Genomic DNA, 20,401 nt, shown 5'->3' on the forward strand with positions numbered 1-20,401 from the left:
CCTGTCTTGAGGGTCCCCATCAGGGGCCTGGGTGGACCTCTGGGGGAGGCTTTGGGAGAGGAGCCTGGCTGGGGGTTCTCGGGAAGACATTTAGACTGTGTCCTGGACATCTCCAGCTGGCTGGGACTTGAGGTATACACCCTTCACCTTACCCGGGGGTCTCTTCAGGTACAGGAAGGGTAGGGAGGGTGGCAGGCAACATGGCTCTCATCGTTTTTCTAGTCCCTTTTTACCAAGATGCTCTCTTCCCAGCCTGCTGGGTCCCCAACTACAGCCATGCTCTTCTTTGTCCACACTGGCCCAGGACTCGCCCCTGCAGCAGGCTGGTGGGGAAAGGGGACAGGAAGAGGGTCACTGAGGTTTCCAGGGTTAGAGGCAGTGCCATAAAAATGGGTGGGTGGACTCCTAGTTCCTGGAGTGTTTTGCTGGTGTCGGGGCTCTGCAGAGGGCGGGGGCAGGGTGTCGGGCCCCAGGGGAGTGTGAGGGGCCGTGGCATAGTGGGGGATGAAGGTGCAGCAGCCCCGCCAGCCCAGTTCTGCAGTAAGGTGGAGGCAGTGGGGCCCCATCCCTCTCAGAGCCCTGGTTTCCTTATCCGTAAAATGGGACGGTAACCTGAGAGGCACCGTATTGTGCTGTGAGCCCAGCGGGTTTAGGTCCAGTTTCCGAGGCAGGGCAGGGTCTCTGTCCTCGCTGTCTCCCCGGCCACCAGCCCAGGGGCAGGACTGCGTGTGGTGTGGCCTGTGGTGGAGGAGAGCGGCCTCAGAGCTGGGGGCTGCCTGGTTCCCCAACCGGTTTCCCCACCAGACACTGGGGCCAGGTGGGCCGGGCTGGGGTGGCAGCTGCCTGGGAGGGCCTGGTGACGGTGACGTCCTGCCGCTCCTCTTCTCCGTATTAGGTCATGGGAAAGCATAGCTGGAGGGCCTGCCTGAATCACAGGTGACAGGCCTGAGACCAGAGACACGCACATGCGCAGGCAGACACCCAGGACCAGGGTTCAGAGAAGTGAGGCAAAGGCCTGATGGTGGGAGGGGAGGGGGGCCCACAGCCACCTGGGAGCTGGCGTGTGGCCAGCGGTGATGAAAGCTCAGGGGAATGGAAACAGAGGAGCGAGCCTGTTGTAATCGCTACGCCCACCTGGCGGCCTATAAAGGAGGCAGGCGAGCGCCAGCAGCAACTCGCACCTTGGGCCTCGCTCCTGTCTAGCCCTCCTGCTCCAAGCCCGCCGGCTGCCACCATGACCACCACCATCCGTCAGTTCACCTCCTCCAGCTCCATCAAGGGCTCCTCCGGCCTGGCGGGCGGCTCGTCCCGCACCTCCTGCAGGCTGTCTGGCGGCCTGGGGGCCGGCTCCTGCCGGCTGGGGTCCGCTGGGGGCCTGGGCAGCGCCCTGGGGTCCAACAGCTACTCCAGCTGCTATAGCTTCGGCTCTGGGAGCAGTTATGGCGGCGGCTTCGGGGCTGTCGACGGGCTGCTGGCGGGCGGGGAGAAGGCCACCATGCAGAACCTCAACGACCGCCTGGCCTCCTACCTGGACAAGGTGCGGGCCCTGGAGGAGGCCAACACGGAGCTGGAGGTGAAGATCCGGGACTGGTACCAGAAGCAGGCCCCGGGGCCCGCCCGTGACTATAGCCACTACTACCAGACTATCGAGGACCTGAAGAACAAGGTAGGGCCTGCTGCGGGGGGACAGGGCCCGTGGGAGGGGTATGACTTCTCTCCCGTCTCCTTCCCTTGACCATTGGCCTGGGGTTAGGCCGGTGGGGGAGCTGCCACAGGGTCTCAGGGGGTCTAGGACAGCGTGGCTCTGACTGGCTTGGCCTCTGGGAGCCCACCTTGGAGTCACAGTGTGGCCCACATTCCCTAAGCCAGGGACAAGCAGGTCTCATGGAGCTCCTCTGAGCCTCAGTTTCCTCATCGTGGGGCTTGTTGCCATCAGCTCACGTAATTGTAGGATAAGATGAGTGGATGCACATAGAGGCTGGGCCCATGGGGCTGCCAGATAAGTGGATACCTCTCTTCTTGAAGCAAGAAGGGGATTTTGGGTGATGGTTGTGTGAGGGGTCTAGCGAGCTCCTGACGGCACCTGCTGGGAGGAAGTGGAGAGAGAGGGCAGGTCCTAAGGAAGGCGTCTGTGCACCATATTTGGGGATTTTTGTGGCTTCTCCATCCCTCTTACTGCCCTCTCAAGAATGGGGCTCAGCAAACCTCCAAGGGCAGAGCTGCCTGCTGGAGTCTGGGGTTAGGGCCTAGCAGGGGTCATGACTTCTGATGTGGAACTATTCTTTGGTGAGGGGTCCTGTAGGATCCCTTCGTGGGGAGCCTCTTGGGTACCATCTCCCCAGCTGTAAAGTGAGGGGGTTGTTCATCTCCTCTTTTCTGTCTGGGATTCTGGGACAACTTCTGCCCCCAGGGGTCTTTCTTCTCTTCCTAGCTAGGCACTTCCAGCTGGCTGCCGGCTCTAGTGGGTCCTGTTGGGGGAGGCAGGTCAGGGTGGGCAGGGAGAAGAGGCAAGTTTCGGCTCCTCAGACTCCTGCCGGCCCCGCCTCTGCCAACAATGACTGCCGGCAAAGGTGAGAGGCTGGGCAGGAAGAGAGTCTTCCTGGAGAAGGCAGCCACATCCTGGCCTCGAGGCAGGAAGATCCTTCTTGTAACTTAGGGCTGGGCTGAGCTTCTCCCTCCCAATGACCTTACTGCTTTCCCATCTCCCCAGATCCTCACGGCCTCTGTGGACAATGCCAACATCCTCCTGCAGATTGACAATGCCCGCCTGGCCGCTGATGACTTCCGGACCAAGTGAGCCCTAGCCAGCGGGCTGGTTGGAACTGGGGCACCCCTCCCATCCCAGGACTACAGTTGCTGTGGCGAAGGCTAGGAGCTGGGGGTTGGGGGAGTCCACCTCTTAGTCATGGATGTGGCAAATGCAGCAGATTCTGAAGGTCACTGGGCTTAGGCGGGGAGGGGGAGGGGAGGCAGGGGGCAGAGGAGAGAGACCCTGGAAGCTGCGTGAGGGTGGGACTTTGCCCTGCGGGGTCCCAGGGCCCTGGGGCTGCAGTATGCTTCCACTCCACAACCCCCTCTCCGCCCCCATCAACCCTCCCAAGCTCTTAGAGCCCTGGCAGAGGCTGGGTGCTGGCCGGGACATGGACCTGCATGTCCAAGCATCAAGACAAATTCTCTGGTTCCTTTTGCAGGTTTGAGACCGAGCAGGCCCTGCGTGTGAGTGTGGAGGCTGACACCAATGGCCTGCGCCGGGTGCTGGACGAGCTGACCCTGTCCAGAGCTGACTTGGAGATGCAGATCGAGAACCTCAAGGAGGAGCTGGCCTACCTGAAGAAGAACCATGAGGAGGTGAGGGGGGGTGGGGCAGCAGGTCAAAGAGGCTGCAGAGGGGGCAGCAGAGCTCTGGGGGGGTGCGCCGAGGCCGAGACCATGGGAAGAGCTCAGAGTAGGTGTTCCAGGGTTGGTCACCTTACAGGGTGACCTGGTCCCCATGGAGGGTAGCCTCCTCCATGTACCACCCGTCTGCCAGCACCTGGGGACCCTCCCAGGGTCTGCAGAGGCCTCTTCTGCCCATCCTGGCCCTCCTCATGAGGACAAGGGGAGATTGAGGAGGTCTCTTTGTTCCAGCTCAGACCTTTGAACCTGGACCCTATGTGGAAGTTTGGGAATTAGAGGGGATATTTTAGGGGTACCGACCTAAGAATTGGATTTTTTCTTTGGAGGCCCCTCAGTCTAATGGGGGAGACAGAGAACCTATCCACAGGGAACCCCCAGTCTGATGGTGGAAGCAGAGCCCATACAGAGCAGATGAACGAGAGTCAACAGGAAAGGTGGAGAATGGAGGATAGGCAGAGCGAGGGAGGGCTCCTTGGGGAGGGGTCTGGAGAGCTTGTTTGGGCAGGGTTGGAAGTAAGAGATCAGCACAGGCCCGAATGCCCATGCCCACAACCTCTGCCCCTGCAGGAGATGAACGCCCTCCGAGGCCAGGTGGGCGGTGAGATCAATGTGGAGATGGATGCTGCTCCCGGCGTGGACCTGAGCCGCATCCTGTCTGAGATGCGCGACCAGTATGAGAAGATGGCAGAGAAGAACCGCAAAGATGCCGAGGACTGGTTCTTCAGCAAGGTGGGGGCCGCTGCAGGCCAGAGGCCTCTCTCAGGGGATGGGGGTCAAGGATTGAGTCTCCAACTGATGCCTAGTACCTGGCATCTTGGGGTGCCCTATCCTCAGTGAGCCGCATGGACCTCACAGGGTCACCCATTGCATCAACGGGCCAGGAGCTTGGCCAAAGCTGGGATCTCGGTGGAGGGGGGAGTGGAGAGCCCCCCCCAGGAATAAAGCCAGAGGGTGAAGACCCCAGGAGCTTCCACCTCTCTAAGAGGTCAGGGACTGGCACCAAGGGACTGGTTGATATCCTGGCTGGTCCTCAAGTTGCCCGTTCTAGTGCCTTCTACTCGGAGGAACTAAAGATAAATCTTCAAATCATTTCAAAGGTCTGGGCTTTGGGAAGTGGGATGCTGGTGAAAAGGCACTGCTCCCACAGTCAGGTTTGGGAGGAGGCCTGAGAGGCCGGGGGAAGTTCAGGAAGGTGACATGTCCAAGGGGGGTCATGGGGAGTGAGGAGAGCCCCAGGTGCCTGTGTGGGCACAGAATGGGTGCTGGGCTGAGTGTATGGAGGCCGTGGGGGTTGTCTGACTAGAAGGGATCCCAAGCTAATGCTGCACTGTCCTGTGTCCTGTCTGCAGACAGAGGAGCTGAACCGCGAGGTGGCCACCAACAGCGAGCTGGTGCAGAGTGGCAAGAGCGAGATCTCCGAGCTCCGGCGCACGGTGCAGGCCTTGGAGATCGAGCTGCAGTCCCAGCTCAGCATGGTAGGGGGGCTGCCAGTCCCGGGGTGCACCTGAGACCCTGGAGGGGGCACTGACCACTCTCGCTGACCCCTGATCCTCCCGCCTTCTTGCAGAAAGCATCCCTGGAAGGCAGCCTGGCTGAGACGGAGAACCGCTACTGCGTGCAGCTGTCCCAGATCCAGGGGCTGATAGGCAGCGTGGAGGAGCAGCTGGCCCAACTGCGCTGTGAGATGGAGCAGCAGAACCAGGAATACAAGATCCTGCTGGACGTGAAGACAAGGCTGGAGCAGGAGATCGCCACCTACCGCCGCCTGCTGGAGGGCGAGGATGCCCAGTGAGTTGGGGGCTGGGGGCCAGGACTGAGGGCCTGGGGTGGGCGTGTAGCTCTCAGACCCAAATCTAATCTCTTGTCTGTCTTTTTTTTTTCCAGCCTGACTCAGTACAAGCCCAAAGAACGTAAGGATCTTGGTAGCTGAGGGTGGGCATACACAGGGCAGGCAACCCATCTGCATATTGCCAGGGGAGGGGGAGTTGGTCCCCAGGAGCTCCAGGAAATGATGGCTGATCCTCAGCAGGGATGGGGGAAATGACCGGTTAGGGCTCAGGGTTGATGCTCAGGGGGATCAGATGAGGGGGCTTGGCAGAGAGATGGTCCTTACCCTAGAGATCCTAGTCCGATGGGGAGACATGGACATGGTCCTAGCTCTGGGGATAGATAGGGCGATTAGGGACATGATCTCATGGTCTTTGTTCTTGAGACCCTACAGATGAGCAAAAGCAATCCTGTCCTGGGCTCTCTAGTCTGATGGGAGAAAGGGACATGGTCCTTGTCCTCCAGATCTTGGTCTGATGGGGAAGATCAGATCCTGGCCCTGGGTAGCTAGTCCAACGGGGATAGTGTGGACCTGGTTCTTGTCTTGGAGATCCCATTCTGGGGATAGGGGAGACAGGAGACAGGAGAGAGAGTCCACTGGGCAGTTCCGAGTCTTGCGAAGGACACAGTGGGTCGGGATCAAACCAGCCATCTGGGAGGCGGGACTCATACATGGGCACAGGGATGGGATGGAAGAGGGCAAGAGCAGGAGGAACACGTGTCTGGATATCATATTGAGAGGTGAGCAAGCGGCTGTGGGGAAGAGAGCTGGCTCTATTCAGGGAGGTGGGGGCTGAGCCAGGGTCTCTGGGCCCCCACCCACCTCCGACGGTCTGTCTCCTGCAGCCGTGACCACTCGCCAGGTGCGCACCATTGTGGAAGAGGTCCAGGATGGCAAGGTCATCTCCTCCCGCGAGCAGGTCCACCAGACCACCCGCTGAGAACTCTGTTCCCCAAGGCCAGCCCCCCAGAGTTCCCTACTGGCCCTGCAGCCTCGGTTCCTGGCTTCCGTCCCTTTCCATACCCCTCTGCCTGACCAATAAAGCTTGTTAATTCAGATATGGAATGTATTCTGATTGGGGCCACTGAGGTGGGCCCTCGTGAACAATGGGTGTACTGAGGCAAACGAGGGTAGGGGGAGGAGTCTGTGGACACCAACTGTTGTTGGCTTGGAGCTCACGGGTCATCTAGGATCCTAGTAGGTAGATCTGGGCAGAGCTTGGGGAGCCAGTTTGTATTTCCAAAGGGTCAGTGATCCTTGGGAGGGCAGTCTCGGCTGTGCTAGACCCAGGGTGGGGCCAACGTACTTGCGAAGGTCTCAGGTGACCTCTTCTTGCCCTGTAAAAAGGTCCATGACCTTGGGGAGTGGCTTTGCCTCCTTGAACTTCATTTTCTCTTTCATAAATGACTGAGGAGATGTCGTGGGACCCAGAGTCCTAAAGGGTGACGTATCCAGTCAATTTCTCCCGAAGTCCTGTGGGACACGCCCCCTCCAAGAGGGGACAGAGGTGGACAAGGACAGCAGTGTGTGTGGGGGAGGGGCAGTCAGGATTCTCCTGGAAGAGGCGTGGGCAGCGGGGCAGGCTGGGTGGTCAGGGCTCAAGTTCTTCTGTGAGTCTCAGAAAACCCCCCAAAGAGGTCTGTGGGCCCCCAGGGTATTCTCATGGCCTCACCTCAGGAATATGAACTGTAGACCTTGCTTCTAGAGAAGGCTATGGGCCCTGGGTGGGTGTGGGAGAAAGGGTGTGCCTCTCTCAGGGATGTTTCCTCAAATGGTCAGGATAGGGGCAAGGGAGGGGTGTGTGCCAGGATGCGGGTGGGTGAGAGGCACCACCCTCCCTGGTAGCCTGGAGTTTGGGGAGGGTGGGAAACTGCCTTCTGAGGAAGGTGGGAAGGGCAGTCCTGCCTAGTCCCTCCCAGGACCCTCTGGGCCCCAGCCCCTTTCACTCTGGGGGCGGGCCATGAGCCCAAAGGGGAGGAGACCCAATACCTGGAAATCTTTCTTTGAGTAAATTTAGAAACCCCTGGGCAGGGCGAGCCTTCCTGGTTTTCTTTGGGAAGTGAGGGTGAGTGGAAAGGGTTAATGAGAGGAAGGACACCCCCACCCCAATTTGCTGACAGGCCTGGGGCTGTCTTCTGTTGTAGAATCAGACCAGAGGCCTCCTGGTGCCTGTAGATGGAAGGTGGGGGCTGGGCAGGATCAGCTCGAGCCCCTGAAGCCTGGGAGGGGGAGCCTGCGGTGCCGGGCTGGGGCCAGTGGTATAAGAGCAGGGTCTATGAGGTGAGCAGGTGGGTGTGGGACTTCAGACAGGTCCCGGCCTGCTCCTGTACCTCAGAGGCTGTGGTGACTGAGGAGAGAGATGAGCCCCAGCTGTTGGTCCTGCCAGCCCCGATCTGGGGACGATGAGGACAGTTGAGTTCCCCTCCACGGTGGGGACGACTGGCTGGAGTCCAGAGCCCGGGTCTGCAGGGGCGGCCACAAGACTCAGAGCAGGCTGGGAGCTCAGACTCCGCTCCATCAGAGGCTGGTGTCTCCCAGCTGCCTGCCTGTGAAGGATGAAGGGCAGGGGGAGGCGTGCTTCCCACCCGGCCCCGCCGCACTTCCAGCCACAACCAGAAGAACCAGCTCTGGGTTGAGGATGGCTCATTTGGAGGGTGATCTCATTTATCTGAACAACAGTCCCGGGAAGTGGGTAGGATCTGGGAAGAGGCGCCCCATTGTGTGGATAGGGACACTGAGTCTCCAAGGAGCCATGACTCAGCCATTGTCCAGGTTGTGCTGGGAAGAGGAGAGGAGAGCCCCACCCCCTGCCTTGGTCCAGGCTTTTAGGCAGGGGTCTTTCTCCCTGCAGAATCTGGGGGCCCACCCTACTGAGTGGGGAGGTGAGTGGGGAGGGGTCACAGTGTGGGGGTGGCCAAAGATAGCCCTGGACAGCACCCTTCTGCTGGGTCAGAAGCCCCTGCCCACAAAGTGAGTGGGCGTGTGGTTCAAGAGAATGTGGGTCCCCGGGGGAGGGTCCAGGGCCCAGAGAGGGGAAGCCCCCCTCTTTCCAGGAGTGCTCATCCCACATCTGGGCAGGCAGGGCCACAGGATGGAGTGACTGAGGGCTGAGACCCATGGTCCCCTTGGGGATGGTGTGGGGAATTTTGGTGGCTGGAATTTTTTGTCCAGGGGCCCCAAGTTAACCTGGGCTGCTGGGGATGCGTGCCTGTGGCTGGATTGGAGGACCCAGCTGTGGGGTTCCACAGTCCCTCCACATCTACCCATCATCTTGCATGAAATCTTTCTCCCCCATCAGTGAACCGGTCTGTGACCGCCCTTGGCGTGGCCTTACCCACTCTCATGTGATGGACATACAGACCTGATTTCCAGGCCCAGGGCCTGCCGGAGCCAGACACTGTGACTCTGCCTCTGCCACTCCCACACCCTGACCGTGTGAGCTGGCTCTGCTTTCTGCAAGGAGGCCGTGTGGCAGTAACACTCTGTCCAGGACACAGCATCCCTCTGTGCTTCTGCACTGGGCCTGGGAGGAAGGAGGAGACACGTGCCCTGGCCTGGAGGGACCCTGGAGGACCCCGGTTTAGAGGTGGTGGGCAGGGCACAAAGCTGGGGCTGGTGATCCTCCTGCTGTTCTTATGCAGGGGGTGGGGTGGGAGGTGGAGGAGAGCCGAGGGACTGGAGCCAGGGCCCAGAGCCAAGGCTGTAACAGAGCTCGAGCTGGTTCCCCTGAGCGTTCCCTTGAGGGCTCTTTGGTTGTGCAGACCATCACGATAGGCTATTATAGCCCCCACCCTCGGAAGAGCGGCGTGCAATGTGGGGAGAGTTGAAAGGACCACCTGCCATCGGACACTTACAGATTCACCCAGATCCTGGGGCCCATCGTGGGGCCAGAGCCTGGATTGGGCACTCCTGCTCCCTCCTGGCAGCCCCCATGTACCCCATCATGGCCAGTACTGTGTGGGGTTGTCCATAAGTGGCTTCTCCGCCTTGTTCTTTATAACTGAGTGTCCAGCCCAGATCTGGCTCCTGCTTGCTGCTCTGTCCTGGCTCATCGGGGATCTCTTTCTTCACCCTGCCCTGAAGCCCCATGGGTTGGGGCCCTGCAGCAGCCCCCTCTCTCCCCTCAGTCTCTTTGGGGGCCTCCCCATCCCCCCTTACCTTCCTCCCCCTAGGCTGCATCCTGCTTCCCAGCCTGGCTGGTCAGCAGAATTCCCCAGGAGCTTGTAAAACGTCCCCACGATCAGGCTTGTCCTGGGCAATGCTGAGACAGTGGGTCAGAGCAGTTTGGGAATCTGAATGGGGATCCCGATGATCAGTCAGGTTGGGGAATCACTGCGAGTTGAGGCGTGCCAATAATATTTCCCAGCCAACTCAGGTATGAGATGACCTCAGACCTGAAATGGGGTGGGTGAAGGAGAGAGGAAAAGAGGCCTGGGAAGGGGGAAGGAACCCACTCTTAGGAGGGATGCCAGTTTGCTGGGAGTCCCTGTGCCCACAGTCCTAGCAATCCTGGATCTCAGCAACCTTGAGTAGGTTTGCCTCGTTGGCATGGAATAAATGGGCTCTGCTCCATCTTCCCCACCCCCACACCCCGGGTGCTGGGCACACAGTGGGAGCTTGGTCTGCGGTGTTGTCTGAGTGGTTTGATGGTTTGGCTGGCTACTTTGAGTAGCTTCTCAGCCCACGTGGATCCCCAGCCATCAGCTCCGGGCCTGCGGGCACTGCCACCTGGACTCCAGGAACAGTGGAAGGGGCAGGGCTCTAATCAGAAGGGAGGGAGGTGGAGAGTGTTCTGGGGCAGAGAAGCAGGAGCTTCCAGAGACCCCGCGGAGAGTACTTGTGAACCTCAGGAACTGGGTTTGATTTTCTGCTCCCATTTCTGTGCTATTTAACCTGGAATAATTTTTCACTCTCTCTGCTTGGGGCTCTGTAGTCTTCAGTGGCCTCAGAGGTCCTTTTTATTTCTAAGGGTGATATGTCTGTGCTTGGACCCGAACTCCAGGCCCATCTTGACACCAGGGGTTTTGTCCAAGCTTCTAGGACCCATTTTGCCCATTTTTGGGGTTGGGAGAGGGGAGCATTGGGTTCTGTCTCCTAAGACTGGCCCTGGAGGTGTGTGTTAGGCACCTGCTCTGCTCAGATCTCTGGGCCCTGTTCCTACAAGCCGAGTGACTGACAAGAAGCATTTCCTGTCTGCTGGTTCCTGTAGTATCTGCCAGCCCTACCCAGGCTAAGGCAAGCCCACAGAGACACGTCAGAGTAGCGACAGTGGCTGTTCTGTGGGTTACCCCTAGAGCGCCCTGAGGTGGCTTTTGGTTTGGGGTTTAGATGCCCCCAATCCTGTCTCCAGCCCTCAGGCCAAGGTCATGCCCACCATGGGCAGAGCTTACTCCAGGTGCTGTGGGGAGGTGAATGAGAATGGACACACCTGGTCCCAGCCTGCAAGGCATCATGGGCAAGTGGAGATGCCCTGAGCCTTGGGTTCTAGTCCTGGGTCCGCAGCTTAAAGCCGAGCGACTTTGGGCGAACCACTCCCTCCCTCTGGTTCTTCCTCTGTCCTCCCCACGTCACAGGGTTAATTCAAGACAATCATGCATGTTGGCGATGCATAGAGAGAGAGGGTGGTTCAGGATGGCGGGAAGGGCTTGACTGGGCAAGCAGACAGGTGGGGGTCCAAACCTCAGCTCCCCCTTGACTGGCATCTTGGGAAGCCCACTTAACCTCCCAGCTGCCTCGTCTATAAACCTGAGGTGGGAATATTGCCCTTCCCGGAACCGTGCGGTACACACATAGGGCTCCATATGACACCCCTCTCCTCCACTCAATGACCAACCCGGAATCTGTGAATCCTCGAAACAAAACTGTTGGGAATGGATCCCCGGATCCAGTGTGGAGACTCAGGGCCCCCCATTGGGGTTTGGAGTCACATAGGGCACTACTGGCAGGATGGGGACTCCAGCCCACCACAGTTTGCGGTGGGCATCCATGACTAAGTAGGGCATACAGTGGGGGTGGGCTGCTCAAAAGATGGGAGTATTGGGGTATAGATGAAGGGAGGTGCCAGGGTGCAGGGGTGGGTGTGAGGAGGCAGGGAAGGGGGCAGCGGGCTGCAAAGGAAGGATGGGGAAGCTGAGGGGCAGGGCCACCATCAGGGAGTGGCCTGTGGGGTCCTGTGTGCACGTTCCTCGGCGGCGTGTCTTCCCCTTCTACAGATGAGAAAACTGAGGCCCAGAGGGGCTACAAGACGGACTGCCTGTGCCGGATAGCTTGAAAGGGGCAGCATGGGGAGCGGCTGCCTGTCTGACTCAATGGCACGTGCTTGTTCCATGGTACCCAACACTTCTGAGGATCTTGGGGGCTTAAAGGCAGCCACTGAAACTGAGATTGGATCCAATAAGGGAAAGAGAGTCAGAGAATTTTTACAATGAGAGAAGTCTCTGTGATCACCTGGCCTAGGCTTTGTCCCTTCCCTGAGGAGAAACAGAGACCCAGAGAGGGGAGGCAAGGGGTGTCAGGTCACACAGTGAGCAAAGCAGAGTGAGAGTAGCACCCCAGCATTCCGGTCCAGTGCTGGGCTAGTAGGACCCCCACAACACATCCCAAGACACCCTGGGCCGGCATTGATTGCTGGGGCCTTTTGTCATCAAGGCTGTCCTGTAGGGCAGGGAGTCCGTTCTGGGCTGACTCACAGCCTGGGGACGCGGCTGTCTCAAGGCTGTCTGTGCCAAGGCCCCGCTGGGCCCTGAGGCTCCAGGAACGACAGCCGGGTTCCCACCGCCCAGCCTGAGTCACAACCGACTCGCGTTTGTGTGTTTTTCTCTCGGCCCCACACCCCCAGAGCTGGGTGGGAACTCAAGCGGCACCCAGTGGAGTGAGTCGACCCCGGGCTGAATAATCCTGATCCGGAGTGGGGAGTCGGACGGGACCTGGAGTGATGAAATCCGGAGGGGAGCCCGCAAGTCAGCAGCTGGGAGGCCCCGCCTGCCCCGGTGTGTATAAAAGTTCCTGGGGTTTGAGCAGCTCCAGCATCCTCCCTGCCTTCCTGAGCACCTCTCTCTCCTCGCTGCCGACTAGCTCGCTCCCTCACTCACCTCCCTCCTCGGCACCATGACCACCTGCAGCCGTCAGTTCACCTCCTCCAGCTCCATGAAGGGCTCCTGTGGCATCGGCGGTGGCTCCAGCCGCATGTCCTCAGTCCTGGCCGGAGGGTCCTGCCGGGCCCCCAGCGCCTACGGGGGCCTGTCGGTCTCCTCCTCCCGCTACTCCTCCGGGGGGGCCTGCGGCCTGGGGGGTGGCTACGGTGGCGGCTTCAGCAGCAGCAGCAGCTTTGGTGGGGGCCTGGGTAGCGGCTTTGGTGGAGGTTATGGTGGTGGCCTGGGTGCTGGCTTTGGTGGTGGCCTCGGTGCTGGCTTCGGTGCTGGCTTTGGTGGTGGCTTTGGTGGTGGCGATGGCGGCCTCCTCTCCGGCAACGAGAAGGTGACCATGCAGAACCTCAACGACCGCCTGGCCTCCTACCTGGACAAGGTGCGGGCCCTGGAGGAGGCCAACACGGAGCTGGAGGTGAAGATCCGGGACTGGTACCAGAGGCAGCGGCCCAGTGAGGCCAAGGACTACAGCCCCTACTTTAAGACCATTGAGGACCTGCGGAACAAGGTGCGCAGGGCAGGTTGGCGGCGCTGGGAGGTGGGAGCGTTGAGAGAGGTCATGACTGCAGCGGCCCTTAAGAAGCCACTTTCTAGCATCTTTACTTTACAAACAGGGAGTCTGAGCCCACCTCGGGGGAGAGGCCACAGGCCACTCAGAATTGGTGGCAGCATCGAGGTGCCTGAGCTGGGTCTGGAGCTCTGACTCTCTTATCGCCTCTGCACCCTCAGCTTCTCTCATCCTGGGACGGAGGATGTGGGGGGCAGTGAAGGGACCGGGGGACATCCCTCCACACACCCTGAGCTGGGTGGAAAAGATACCCAGGTTGGCCTGAGGGCCTCACCTGCCAGCCAGGCGACCCTCGAGAGTGGGGAGATATCTTCTTCCCCTCTCTGCTCTTCCTCCCGCCCCGAGCAGCAGTCTTGGCTGACAGGTCTGTCCCTCCTCTCTGTCTGCAGATCATCGCTGCCACCATCGAGAATGCTCAGCCCATTCTGCAGATCGACAATGCCAGGCTGGCGGCGGACGACTTCAGGACCAAGTGAGCAACCACTGTGGCGGGCTGAGTGTGGGGCAGAGGGCAGGAGGCAAGCGCTGGGGCCGCTGGCCTTGAGCCTCAGAAGCCTCCTGGATGGAGCCTGATGCCCTGACCTCTGTCCTGCCAGGTACGAGCACGAGCTGACCCTGCGCCAGAGCGTGGAAGCCGATATCAACGGCCTGCGCCGAGTGCTGGACGAGCTGACCTTGGCCAGGACCGACCTGGAGATGCAGATCGAGGGCCTGAAGGAGGAGCTGGCCTACCTGAAGAAGAACCACGAGGAGGTGAGGGTGGCTGCTGGCGTGGCCAACCTGGGGCTGGCTCAGGAGCCAGGAAAGCTGAGCTAACCACCTCCCGCCTCCCCTTCCTAGGAGATGCTTGCCCTGCGGGGTCAGACTGGCGGGGACGTCAGCGTGGAGATGGACGCTGCCCCCAGTGTGGACCTGAGCCGCATCCTGAACGAGATGCGTGACCAGTACGAGCAGATGGCAGAGAAGAACCGCAGAGACGCGGAGGCCTGGTTCCTGAGCAAGGTAGGGCTCAGGTCCTCTGTCCTGCAGGACTGCCCAGCCCCGAGCAGGGAGCATCTCTGGAGTGCCTCCCACCTGCTCTCCTTTGCTGTTGCAGACCGAGGAACTGAACAAAGAAGTGGCCTCTAACAGTGAGCTGGTGCAGAGTGGCCGCAGTGAGGTGACTGAGCTCCGGAGGGTGCTCCAGGGCCTGGAGATTGAACTGCAGTCCCAGCTCAGCATGGTACGAAGGACCCCGCCCAGCCCCCATCCCCAAGTCCCCAGTAAGGGCCACCAGCCCCTTAACACTGCCACGGTACAGTTCTGCCTCTCTCAACCCAGGAGTGGGACTGGAGGGATCATTCTATCCATTAGATAGACATGGAAATTAAGCCCCAGAACAATGGAGTAACTTTTCTCCACATTGTCTGGCCCATCAGTAGCCCAGTAGATTGGAGTCCCAATCCACGTCCCTCTCAGGAGACATGCCCAGAGGCCTGGGGGAACAATAGTGACCACCTCTGTTGACTCTCTTTCTCCCACTCACAGAAAGCATCCCTGGAGGGCAGCCTGGAGGAGACCAAAGGCCGCTACTGCATGCAGCTGTCCCAGATCCAGGGACTGATCGGCAGCGTGGAGGAGCAGCTGGCCCAGCTCCGCTGTGAGATGGAGCAGCAGAGCCAAGAGTACCAGGTCCTGCTGGACGTGAAGACACGGCTGGAGCAGGAGATCGCCACCTACCGCCGCCTGCTGGAGGGCGAGGATGCCCAGTGAGTGCCCCCACTACTTCTGTCCCCCAGACCCTTTAGCCCTGTAGCGGCTCCCAGCACATCTAACTGCTCTGCCTTGTCTCCCTCACAGCCTCTCCTCCCAGCAAGGGTCCAGCCATTCCTATTCTTCCCACAATGGTAAGGCTCCTGAGGGTCCTGGGCCCCTCAGAGACCCCAGCTGTCCCTGTGTGGGGCCACTTAGCTCCCAATGCCCTTCTCACCCCCTCCTCTCTCTCCCACAGTCTTCTCCTCCTCGTCTTCCTCCTCCTCTGGCCACCAGACCAGGCCCATCCTCAAGGAGCAGGGCTCATCCAGCTTCAACCAGGGCCAGGGCTCCAAGCACTGAGCTGCCTCCTCCAGAGCCTCCTGCCCCCCGCCGGCCCCCGCCTCCTGACGGCCTGGGCCAGGGCCCTGTTCTCCCAGCGCGATGCCCTGCTGTCTCCCCTTCCCCTCCGCTGGTGGTGGGCTAATAAAGCTGACTTTCTGGTTGATGCAAACCTGTGTGGTCTTTGTTCTTGGGAGGGGGATTGGGAGGTCCTAATGGGAGGGGGATTGAAGGTGTCTCCCAGGGATCTTCTGGGACCTCACAGCCAGAGGGGTCCAGGAAACTCAGAAGCACTGGTAGGGTCTTCCTAGAAAAGCCCTCTGCTAGCAAGGGCATGGGAGGTAGGGACACAGGACAGGAAGGAGCTCCCGGGCGCAGACAGCCACCCTGGTGGTGGGTGTGGTCACGACCGTTTTGGAATGGAGACAACCCTGCCATTCAGTGAGGTTGAGTAACTTGCATAAAGTCATGCAGATAGTAAGAGGTGACTGTTGTTCACACTGGGTGGGTCTGGTTAAGAAGGCTGTGCTTTTTTTTTTAAATGCCACTCACTCTTTTTCGGTATTTTATCCCAAAGACTCCAAAGCTTGAGCTCTTAACTCTACCCTTTAGCTCCTCACACTTGTCCAACAAGTTCTGTGTTGGATGGTGGGAAACAGAGCCTTCTTCTTTGGGATGGGGTCCATGGTTAGAACGGAAGTTTCTTCTCCCAACCTGTTCCTCTTCATCACCCGCATTAGCCCCTTCTTTCTCATTCCCCTCAGACAGGGGCCTGAGGCCAACAAGCCCCCTAGGAAACATCTGTCACTCATGCCCTCCTCTTCATCCTCATATGACCATCCGCACATTCAGACCCACTTCCTCTCTCCCAAGAACTAGGTACGGCCCCCTAAGCAGGCTCCTCACTGTCCATCTGTCTCATTCCCATTTCTGCTTGATGGCCCTTCTAGCAAGAATATGGTCAAGATCAAGAGCAAGGATGTTGATCGGGACTCCTCTGTTTAACCACCCATGATGTTCATTTTACCTCTTGATGCTTTGTCTCAACCCACTGTGGTGCTTTCCCATCATTCCCTGATCTGCGCACAGTAGTCAACCATCCTGCCCCACGCCTCTCACTTGCTATGGGTGCCTTCTATATTTAAAAAATTTAATTAGCAAAATCAAAGTTATGTATGTGTCACATAATAAGTCTTTTTATGGAAAAGAACCATCCTCAGGCTGTGTCATGTGCCTCTGTTCCCACCTTCCACTTTCAACTCCTAGCTATTACTTTAGGCATTGGCCTTATTTCTAAATTCCAGGCTTATGCAACCATTTCTTGGTTTTTTTTTTTTTTTTCAGTCTTAGTTTTTAAAAATGATTTTATTTATTTTGAGAGAGAGAGTGGGGGCTGGGCAGGAGGAGAGTCAATGGGGGAGGGAGATAGAAAATCTCAAACAGACTCCACAATGAGCCTGGAGCCTGATGTGAGGACGGATCCCATGATCCTAGGATCGTGACCTGAACTGAAACCAAGAGTTAGATGCTCAACCAACTGAGCCACCTGGGGCCCCTCAATTTTAGCTTTTTAACTTCTTGACTTTTAGCTTTCACCTGCTGTGAAGGAGGGGGATTCAGCTCTCTTATACAACATTGCCCTTCCCTCCTTCCTACTCTCTCAATAATATATCCATATTTTCACTAGAGAAATGTTTAATTTTACATTACCATGACTATTTAGCTATTCTTTATAGTCAAAAATATTTTATACTGTTTTACATTTCTTTGGAATAAGTATCTTTTAACTTGCTGAGGTTTTCTGTGTACCTAACCTAAATGTATTCCCTAGTTCACTGCCAGAAGTATAGATCTTCTAAAATGTTTAAACACTGAATATTCTATCAGTTTTATCTTCTTGAAGGTATTTCTCTTGGAGCCCACTGTCCTGCTCCAGCAAGTTCTGGGTGCTCTCTGTGCCTCCTGTCATCCTGAAATCTTCCTTCATTGTCCTTTTGGACATCCCTTCTTTCTGTGTTGCTTCTCTCTTTCTGGATCCCATGTCTCCCTTCTTCTTTTCTTCGCTCTTCATTTTCGTGAAACACATCCTCTGGCAATTTCCTGAGAGAGGATGTGTAAACTTTTCATGTCTGAAAACATCATTAGTCTAACTCCCATTCTTGATGGATAGTTTGGCTGGGTATGGAATTCTAGGTTGCAAAGAATTTTCCCCTCAGCACTTTAAAGATATTGTGTCACTATTTCCTGGCTTCCAGTGTTGCTACTGAGAAGTCTAATGCTGTTTTGATTCTAGATATTTGATGCTATCTGATTCCTGAGCCTTCCTCCATAGCTTTTAGGCTCTTCTCTTGCTCTCTAGCTGCCTGAGCTATCACATGTTCTGCCTCCCTGTGGCTGTGTTGGATCTGTTGGATTGGGCACTTGACAGCATCTTTCAGTGTAGAAATTCATGTTCTTCAGAAAATTTACAGGAAATTTTCTATTTATTTCACAATTTCCTCCCCTCCATTTTTCTGTTTCTGGAACTCTTCTTTTTGCTATGTATTTCCTTCTGTTTTTCATCTAACTTCTCTTTTTTTTCAACTTTCTGAGCTTTCCCTAAACTTTGCCATCCAATCTTATTACTTAGTTTTAAAAAAGCTGGATACATTTTAGTAACTCTGGATGCTTTTTAAAAATAGTCTCGTGTTGTTGTTTTAAGACAGAATATTTCCTTTTACCTTGTTGAGCTATTGATCAAGGCTTTAATAATTCTTTCATTTCCATCATCATTTCACTTTCCTCTCAGCTGCCTTTTTCCTGATTTGTCTTATCTCTGTCATTTATGCCAGAAGCTTCCCTTAAAGTCTGTGTTTCTTGATTTTTGGTTAATATTTAAGAGTAAGTCCCTAAAAAGCTGATTGGTATGTGAGTGAGTATGTGTGTACATGGTAAAGGGCTTTTCCCTTGCTGAGTCTCACTGTAGAACAATCTGGTGGAGATTATGTTGTTTTATTGGGAAACCTCAAATGTCAGTATATGTAGGCCTTTTCTTTTGGGTAGGGTCTTCCTCAGGAAGGATGCCTCTCATTTTCTGCCTGGCCTACCAGCTTTCAGGAAGCTATGTGGAGGAAGGAGACTGAGAGGGTCTCAGTCTCAGTTAATCTGACTTAAATCAGTTTATTACCCCCCCACTAGCTGTGCTTGGTCCCTCAGGGTTTAGTCCCTCTGGGTAAATACTCCAGAGTACACCTCCAGTTTCTCCTGGGGTAAAGGAGGAGTGGCTGGCATCAGGTGGGGTTGGGGTAGAAAGGAGCTATGGAGGTATCCTTAATTTTTATACAGAATTTTGACCCATTTATCCTCCTGTTTCTAGCCCACCTGCCCTCCACCTTCAGAGGTGCCTGGTGCCTCTTATTCCAGAGGCTTCCCAGGGTCCTGTTGTGTGAATCTGCTTGCTTCTTGGCTTCTCCTGGGAAAGTACCAATACACTTTTTTGTTTGTTTTCTAGATCCCAAAATATTGTTACTGTAATCCCTTCTCTATTTTTTTTTAAGATTTTATTTATTTATTTGACAGACATAGATCACAAGTAGTCAGAGAGGCAGGCAGAGAGAGAGAGAGAGGAGGAAGCAGGCTCCGTGCTGAGCAGAGAGCCTGATGCGGGACTCCATCCCAGGACCCTGAGATCACGACCTGAGCCGAAGGCAGCGGCTTAACCCACTGAGCCACCCAGGCGCCCCTGTAATCCCTTCTCTTATTCTCTTTGTCCAATACATGTTTTATCCACTTACACTAATTTTAGGGGTGTTTAGAGGGGTGGTGATAAATGATGCAAAGTCCCTGTTATACCTGGCAAAATATTTTTCATCTTTCAAGGCTGCTGAGCCTGATTCATCACTCCGTAATGCATGATCATTGTTGGTTGTTCAGCAAACATGTGTCCTTATTTATGGTCATTGACACTGTCTTCTGGGCCATAGATGAGGTTATGACTCAGATTGAACCTCAAATCCCAACACCCAAAGGCAACCACTAATGACATTTTGGTGAGTTTCTGTCATATATATATATTACATGCCTATCTGTCTGTTTATCTATCTATCTATCCATCTACAATCACACTAATCACATTGTATTCAATTTTATTAATATTTTAAGAGAAGTACTTTCCTATATTATTAAAAGTGTCACACATTTCAATGCTGTTTCCACTGTTTTTTTTTTTTGTTGTTGTTGTAAATTAAAATATTACAGCAATAACCTCTTTCTGTATAAAGCTTTTATAAATATTTTGCATTATTTTCTTTGGCTTGATTCCCAGAAGTACAATTACTAGATGAGAAAATAACGACTATTTCAAGGGTCTTGACTTGTACTGTCCAGTTCATTTCAAGAGAAGTGGTACCACTTTACATAATTTACCAGCAGGGAATGAGAGTACCTGTTTCAAAACCTGCTCACCAAATTGGAGTATTATCTTTTAAAAAATCTCTGTTAATGAATTCATCTGTCCCTTTCAAAGGTGACCTTATGAAAGGACCCTCACATAAAGATCGGGTCCTGGTCTGGGTTGCTAAAAGACTCCTGAATTAGATTGCATGCTTATGAGTTGTTCAGTAATAAGATGTCAGAGCAGAGGATGCAGAATGTCCTCTACCTAAAAAAGCTCTCTGTGCCTGTGTCTTCATGGTGCCTATTGCCACCAGTGAACTGGTGGAACTCTGGAAATAAAGGCCTCCATTTGACAGATGAGGAAAGTGAGGCTTCAACTAATTAGGGGAAAAAAATCCTTTGTTAGGGTCTCCTAGCTAGTTAGTAAAACTACTGGAGAAGAAAGCATGTTTCTCCTTTTCATTGTCATATTGTGTGGAGACAAAACATGAACTCCTTTTAAAATGTTTTTTTTTTTAATATTTTATTTATTTATTTGACAGACAGAGATCACAAGTAGGCAAAGAGGCAGGCAGAGAGAGAGGGGGAAGCAGGTTCCCCACCAAGCAGAGAGCCCGATGCAGGGCTCGATCCCAGGACCCTGGGATCATGACCTGAGCTGAAGGCAGAGGCTTAATCCACTGAGCCATCCAGGTGCTCCAAAACATGAATCCTTTTTAAAGGAAGGCGTCAAGGCAGAAATGTGAGCTTCTCCTTCAATAAGGGAACTAGCTTTGCCCTCTGGAAATGACTTGCTGCTTGGATTCCCAAGATCAGATTCAAGTCCCAAATCAGACCAGCACTTTGTTCTTGCCTGGCCTTTCCCATTTCCTAAGATCATGGCAACTGTGATGAGGAGGTTGTGTGCTCCCGAATGTTCCTTGTAACTTTATTTTGAACACACCCTCAGATTCTTTAGGCTTGAGTTAGAGTCAAAGTTTGTGAAATATTGTTTTAGATAATTGCATAAAGAGCTAA

General features: G+C 55.5%; 2 protein-coding genes across 2 annotated transcripts; both read left to right on the top strand.

The window, feature by feature from the left end:
- Nucleotides 1–984: 984 nt before the first annotated feature.
- On the top strand, nt 985–6,282 carry LOC131816568 (keratin, type I cytoskeletal 17). The gene is made up of 8 exons (XM_059149433.1): nt 985–1,666; nt 2,711–2,793; nt 3,192–3,348; nt 3,964–4,125; nt 4,746–4,871; nt 4,964–5,184; nt 5,281–5,306; nt 6,070–6,282. Exons 1-8 carry the CDS (start codon nt 1,019–1,021, stop codon nt 6,162–6,164), a joined length of 1,518 nt encoding a protein of 505 aa, XP_059005416.1. The 5' UTR covers nt 985–1,018; the 3' UTR covers nt 6,165–6,282.
- A 6,049-nt stretch (nt 6,283–12,331) lies between these two features.
- On the top strand, nt 12,332–14,811 carry LOC131816575 (keratin, type I cytoskeletal 16). The gene is made up of 6 exons (XM_059149441.1): nt 12,332–12,877; nt 13,327–13,409; nt 13,534–13,690; nt 13,778–13,939; nt 14,034–14,159; nt 14,465–14,811. The coding sequence occupies exons 1-6, from the start codon at nt 12,332–12,334 to the stop codon at nt 14,687–14,689; spliced, it is 1,299 nt and encodes a 432-aa protein (XP_059005424.1). The 3' UTR covers nt 14,690–14,811.
- The last annotated feature ends 5,590 nt before the right edge of the window (nt 14,812–20,401 follow it).

This window comes from Mustela lutreola, chromosome 15 (assembly GCF_030435805.1).
Source record: "Mustela lutreola isolate mMusLut2 chromosome 15, mMusLut2.pri, whole genome shotgun sequence".
In the NCBI taxonomy this organism is placed as follows: Eukaryota; Metazoa; Chordata; class Mammalia; order Carnivora; family Mustelidae; genus Mustela; species Mustela lutreola.